Here is a 6,766-nt window from a genome sequence, read left to right as displayed (position 1 = left end):
TGACAGGCCCATAAAGATAAAAGCATATAGGACACAATCCAGTATTAAACTGCAGTAGAGGAAAGCAAGTTGACCCAGTCCCTGAATCTGTCTCATGTTAAACTCTGCAGGGATACACATGCGGTCTAAACACACAAATATCAGGCATTACACACAACAAAAATGCAGACAGCTAATAACTGCTATACTTCTTCAGAAAAAGGGATAGATTCTTAAATAGGGCTCCCTGAGGAACATTTCAGCGACAAAGAAACGTAAGTGCTGTTGAAGGATAGCAGAGTGATTTCCAGGTTTTCAGAAGATATTTCAGATTCTCCTGAGAAATCAAAGGGGTAGGAAAAATACTCCATCAGATCAGTGTTTCTCAGTGTGGAACAGGCATGGGGGGAGGTGTGAGAGAGAGATGGGGAACTTGGGATCAAATAAGTTGAGAAAAAGTAGATTAAAAAAAGGTAATTTTTTTTTCCACTGAAGGTCTCCTCAAGGACTCCAGTAAACAAATATGTGTTGAGACTCTCTAAAAGAGGTCAAGACTGCGGTGACCAAGGGCCAGAGAGTCCCTTTTTACTTACAGCTTCTCAAGAACCCAGCTTCTCAGTGTTCTGGGAAATGCCCTTTGAAAAACAGTGTACTGCAGAGACTGTCAACTCCTTAAGGTCAGGGGCTGGGGCTGGTTCACTCTAGCACCTGGTATGGCACATGGGACAGATTCAGTGAAATATAATAAAATAAAAACTTGCTGCCATCCAGATGAGTTATCGCTGACTTCTGAGTGAAAATACAGGCCCTCATAATGAACACAGAGAGGCGAGGTTATGCCTGGGGCAAGAAATCACTTCTCTGTAACTTCACCACCACCACCTGGGCTCCAGATAGGCAGAGGCAGGGTTTTCGGTTGGGGTTGGTTTTGTTTTTCAGGAACCCAACGGTTCCAATTCCCCATTGTTCTTCAAGTCTTATTTCCCTTTCCCCAAAAGGGTTGTTAAAACTTCATGAAGAATGTTAGCATTTCTTTTCTTTACTAACAAGAAGGAACAAATCCATTATAATACCCATAGGCCAGGCTCTAAGGAGTATAGATTTTCTTTGTTTCTTTACTGCCACCTTCTGGTTCTCCTAGGCACCTACATGGTAAATTAAAAATGCCACCTCATATTTGTATTTCACTGTGAAAGTTTAAGCATTTGGTCCCATCCTCATATGCTATTACATGGGTTAGAAGAGATTAGGGTAGCTTTTACTCTTTTTCATTTGACCTGAAAGTAATATAGAATTTATTGGTAAGTGATTTGATGAGTGCTAGAAAGTTAGGAGTCTGCAAGGGCTAACCACACCTGTTGGTTTTTCCAGGGAGCAAACCTTTGCTCCAGCTGGCTTTGTCCAGCTATATTTTCAGAGTCCTTTCTACTGCTCTCTCATCCCTTCACAAGCACAACCTTGAGTGAAAAGTTCCATGACCTTAAAGAAGATGAGGCTGTTCAAATACACCTGATCTTTAAGGGCAAAATCCATTCCACTTTACATAGTGTCTTTGAGAAAACAGTGGAGAGGGTCTACAATTGATACTTTATCGAATAGTCAAGATACTGTAATGCCCTCCACAAGGTTATCCCCAAGATGGTTCTTCCTAAACATACCTTGGTCTGGAAGCAGCAATAGAGTTGGGTTAGGTACGGGTGTTTCCGTGCCAGAGCCAAAATCCTCTTCTCTGTCATCGTGCAGTCCACGTCGTCATCCTGAAGGATGACATCCTTCTTCAAGACTTTCACAGCATATACTTCATCTTTGCCCTTGAGTTCCGCCAACATGACCTGCAATCAAAATCACCCCCATCAATCTGTGCCCACATAAAATCAAAAGAAGAAACACAAGATTAATACCTAATACTTTAACAACTGATTTTTCTTTAATTTTAAATACTAAACGGCATTTTAAAATGTTTGTAAAAGCTATCCCTTCTAATATATCTACTATAATTTATTTGTTTGTAAACTCTGGCACAGTTCCCAGGCATAGAAAAGAAGTTTAATGCACATCTATCCAATGATGAGTCCTATGGTCACGTATTCTTGTTATAGCTACAATGTAGTACAGCAAATATGGTAATTATTTTTAATTGAACATTACTTTGTATTTCTCTACATGTTCTCTATCATTACCATGGTTGCTTATACTCAGTTCAAAGACATATACTACAATTTACTTAACCACTTCCCTCACATTAGACACCTAAGTTATATATAACGATTAAGTACCAGAAGTAAGTAGCACTGAGTATTTTGTACATAAAATGTTTCTACTTTTTTGGATTACGTCTTTACCATAGAAATCCTCAGAAGTAGATTAAAGGTTAAACATCTTGCCATTTCCTAAGTTATTTTCCAAAAGGATGTGTGATACAATACCCCACTAGCAACACACAAGTGTTTTCCTTTCATGGCAATTTACCAACATGGAATGCTTTCAATGGAAGGTTTTTGTTTTTTTAAACTCATTTAATAGGTATGAAATGTTACCCCAATGCTGTTTCAACTTGCAATGAAACTTTTTTTTTTTTTTCACCCAGGCTGAAGGGCAGTGGCACAATTTATCTCACTGCAGCCTCCAGTTCCTAGGGGCTCAAGCGCTCCTCCTGCCTCAGCTTCCTAAGTAGCTGCAATTACTGTTGCCAGCCACTGTGCTGGGTTCTGAAACTTTTTACGTGTTTGTTTTCTATTTCTTTTTATGTAAATTATTTGTGTCTAGTTATCTGCTGTTATATTGATTTCTTGCAAATTTGTGCACATACGATAAATATACCAGTCCTTCATTTTCTGCAAAGAGTTCACCAAGCTAGTTTTATAATTTTTTTTTTTCTATTGAAAAGAATCATTTATCTTTAGTTGAATCTGTCCTTGTTTGCCTTCTGGTTTCTTCTATAGCTTTAAAGTTGGAAACACGATTCCTCTTCCTGAGAGCTAATTAACAGTTTCTATTTTCTTAAAGTGTTCCTATATTTGACAGTTTTGCACTCATTCACCCACAAATGTCACAAGCCTTTCTCTTTTAAAATAACTCCTTAGTACTTCAGGGTAAGTTGTCAAAGCTAAAAAGCAGCCACTCAGAACCTTGCATAGGGAGTTGGTGACGATAACCTACAGACTCTTGGCCGCCTGCGTGTCATACAGACTAAAACTGGCTCAAGCTTTGGATGTGGTTTTTCCTAAGAAACAAGCTCCAGACTCCAGAGCCAAAGTTCCTATTCTGCCTACACTATATGGAAAACTGGAATCTGAGTCTGCTCATTCCCCTTGAATCGAGTTCAAAATTAAATCAAATCCTGTTCACATCCCATGGTCATGCCCAGCCAGAGGACTGGGGTCTAATTTAGCCAGTCTCTAAGGAATGGGATTGCTTCAGTTTTTACCATTTAAGTAAAGGCCAGCTACCCTCCTGCAGTAGTGATCTCAGGATGAGATAGGGGCACGTGAGTAGGGCTGAGAACCAGCTGGAATGGCCCACAGGCCCCTGCTTTCAAGAGTGCAGTGCACACAGGGCCATGTGACCCAAGAGAGCTGCCTGGTCCCCAGGTGGGGCCTTTCTGCTCCTGGAGGTCTCAGAAAGGTGAAAGCCACGCACAGTTTTGAGAAGAGCCATGAAGAATCAGGGATGTCGGGTGAAAAACCAACCAGCTTCCTGTGCTTTCTGCCCCTTTCTTCTTTCTAAAATGAACAGGGATTCTTTTTTCCATCTCACCCAGCCATCTGGGTGGTGGCTGATCACCATCAAGGCTTTTCTGAGCGCACTTGGAGCCATAACCCCACTATCCTGTTTGTCTCGGAGGGGAGCAGGTATGGAGAATGGCCCTACAGGCAGAGGGCATGACCCAAGCCATGATTACTCCCATTCTCTTGCCACATGTGGAAGATAAACAGTACATTCACTGTCAGAAAAATTGTTAGATAACATTTAACTTCCAGAGTGATGCATGCTAAGATTTGCTTTGAACCCAAAGTTCACTGAGGGCAGAGATTCCAGAGTTCATTTTCAAAGTCTTCCTAATAAAATAGAACAGAATTTCAGATGCATCTCTGAAGGAGAGAAGAAATGCATTGACACTGTCATTGATGATGGAATGTGAGCATGTTTACATATGCTTTCACCTTTTTTTTTTTTGAGATAGAATCTCATTTTGTTACCCTTGGTAGAGTGCCATGGCATCACAGCTCACAGAAACCTCCAACTCTTGGGCTTAGGCTATTCTCTTGCCTCAGCCTCCCGAGTATCTGGGACTTCAGGTGCCCACCACAATGGCCGGCTATTTTGTTGTTGTTGTTGTTGTTGTTACAGTTTCTCTGGAGCCAGGTTCGAACCCGCCACCCTCAGTATATGGGGCTGACGCCCTACTGAGCCAAAGGCACCACCCTGCTTTCAACTTTTTGAAGTGCTTTTCCATCTACATCTCACTCGATTTCTATTCCCATCTAACAAATGGAAAAAAAAAAAAAAAGAACTTAATTCTAAAGAGGTTCAATAACTAAGGTCCCATAGCTGGTTGACAGTTGAGCCAGGAGTCCTATCTGCTTGGTTCTCAGGCCATTTCTACTCAACAAGGAAGAAAAACATAACCCAAATGAAAGGCTCTTCTTTTAATCTTAGATCAACCTGTCCGGGCATTGCCAAGGGACAGAGAAAATGAACAGTTCTTCCCCCGTGCACCACAGACCTTGCCAAAGCTGCCTTTGCCCAACACCTTGATGAAGTTGAACTCGTCCAGGCCCAGGCGCTTGGCCTGACCTTGCCGGACTTCGCCGTTCTCGCCAGGGCTTGCCAGCTGCCCGTCAGCAGATGATGCTGCCCGGTGTTCCTCCCCTCGGTTGTCGAATGACAAGGCCTTCCGGATGTTGTTTTCAAGTTCTTTTATTTCTAGGGCCAAGGGCAACAAGATATTGCATTAGTGCACACCCCATGAGCCCTTCCCATCTCAGGACTCAATCCTCAGAATCTCAACCTTCTGTCTGGTTCTTCGTGGCAACAGACCCAGGGTGGCAGCCCTGCGTGTTCCTTTCTTTGTTCAACACATGCTCATCAGCCCCTACCGTACAGCGGGGTTGCTGTGCAAAGAGGAAGAGGACACAGTCACTTCCCTGTCCTCATAAGCTCCTGCAGATGGCCCTGGACCTGGCCACCTCTCTGCCACCCCCTTCACTTGGCAGCATCCTCCATTCTTCTAAGTGCAGCCCAGGGAGCTGGGCCTTCACTGGAACTCTGCAGGGTCACAGAGGCAGCAAGGACCCTCCAAGCACCCTTTGGAGATTAGAACACCTAGTCAGATACCACAGCGATCACTGGTGATATAATTATGTCAACAACTGAGACTAGGAGCCTTCTCACCTTGTAAAAGGGCTTTACCTGGCCTTGTTGCTGGGTTTGTTCTAAATACTCATCTTACACAGGATTATCTAACAAAGTGAGCAATGGGCTGGCTGATTGTTAACCGAAGAATTGCTTCCCAGACTGACATGATGCAGACTTATCTCTGACAGGGAGGGAGTTCCTAGGACAATTTCACAACAGTGAGACAGTCTTGTGCCTGCCTCCAGAGCATGTGACCTGAGTTACCTGAGGGTGATAACACTGGGTGATCCTCTACCCTTTTCTATTTGAAAGAGCTTTACGGTTAGCTATTCATTTGCCAAGATACACATTTCTGTGTAGAAGTGGGCATCTTGAACTTAATCCAATTTTTAAAGATTCTCATGAATTACTGGGATTGCAGAAAGGGAACATAGACTCTTAACCCTTGGGAATTAGTATCAGGAGTGAGAAACCACATGCTACTTGACAGAAAGAGATCTTCAGCTTCTCACAAGGACAGAAACCCCTGAGGGCTCACTCAGGAATTCGGAGATCTTTCTTAGATCTGGAGTTCAGCTGCTCTGAGATGTGCTGGGATGGGAGATGGGTGGCAGATTGTGGGTCTATGGCTATTCCCCATACCAGTTCATCAGGTACTTATCACTCTTAACTAAGGTCATTTTTAATCTCACCATAGAGCTAAACATCAAGGCAGAAATAGGTATATGGGACACTAAAGCTTGAACAACATGTTTTTCTGTGTGTTCTTGCAATGGAAGAAAGAGAAGTGATGTCCTCTATACTGTGATAATACCAAGTTAAGAGGGCTTTCTCAACCACTTGTGTACATCACCACTGAGAAATACCAGTGCCTTTTGGCCAGGTTGAGCAGGGGCCCTGAGAGGCACTCTGTTCTGCCACAGCCAGACAGCACACAGGGCAGATGCCAGCCCTAGACACCAGGGTCTCCTCACTCTCACTTGGGGTCTCTGGACCACAAGACCCTGCCTCTTTGAAGTTCTCAAAGCACATGTCAACATTAAGAAGGAAAGAGGAAAGTGCCCACATTGGCCCAGAATAATATGTTCAAGTTTGCAGGCCCCAGAATGCTGCCAGGTTACTTATGAAAAGGTCAAATCTCTTTTGGAATGAGGTAGAGTAATAAAGACACAGAAAATTAATTGGAGAGGAACTGAGACCAATTATTTTGTAGCCTCAGAACTAATAAATGGTCCCTGAAGTTGCTTTATTTACACCTGGATAAGAAGGGCTGGATCATATTGGTGACTTCCAGGGAGAGTCTGACAGCAGGAATTCTGATGGGGGTCCCTATGCCAGGAGGGTACAGTCTCGCCCTTGCCATTGACTTAGCTCATGACATTGGGACAAATCTTCTCAGCTCTCACACCTCCCACTTCCCACCCTGTCG

General features: G+C 43.3%; 1 protein-coding gene across 1 annotated transcript in view; it reads right to left on the bottom strand.

Moving 5' to 3' along the window:
- The window catches only part of PRKCE (protein kinase C epsilon), a 324,332-nt gene that overhangs the window by 156,964 nt on the left and 160,602 nt on the right, over nucleotides 1-6,766 (bottom strand). Inside the window, exons 8-9 of the mRNA XM_023512137.1 lie at nucleotides 4,706-4,905; nucleotides 1,638-1,811 (exon numbers count right to left, since the gene is read on the bottom strand). Coding sequence (XP_023367905.1) covers nucleotides 1,638-1,811; nucleotides 4,706-4,905 — 374 coding nt within the window. The remainder of the gene's footprint in view (nucleotides 1-1,637; nucleotides 1,812-4,705; nucleotides 4,906-6,766) is intronic.

This window comes from Otolemur garnettii, unplaced genomic scaffold (genome assembly GCF_000181295.1).
Source record: "Otolemur garnettii isolate 467f Iridium unplaced genomic scaffold, OtoGar3 scaffold00024, whole genome shotgun sequence".
In the NCBI taxonomy this organism is placed as follows: domain Eukaryota; kingdom Metazoa; phylum Chordata; class Mammalia; order Primates; family Galagidae; genus Otolemur; species Otolemur garnettii.
Note: the sequence above shows the minus strand (reverse complement) of the source record. Positions and strands in the feature narration are given on the sequence as shown.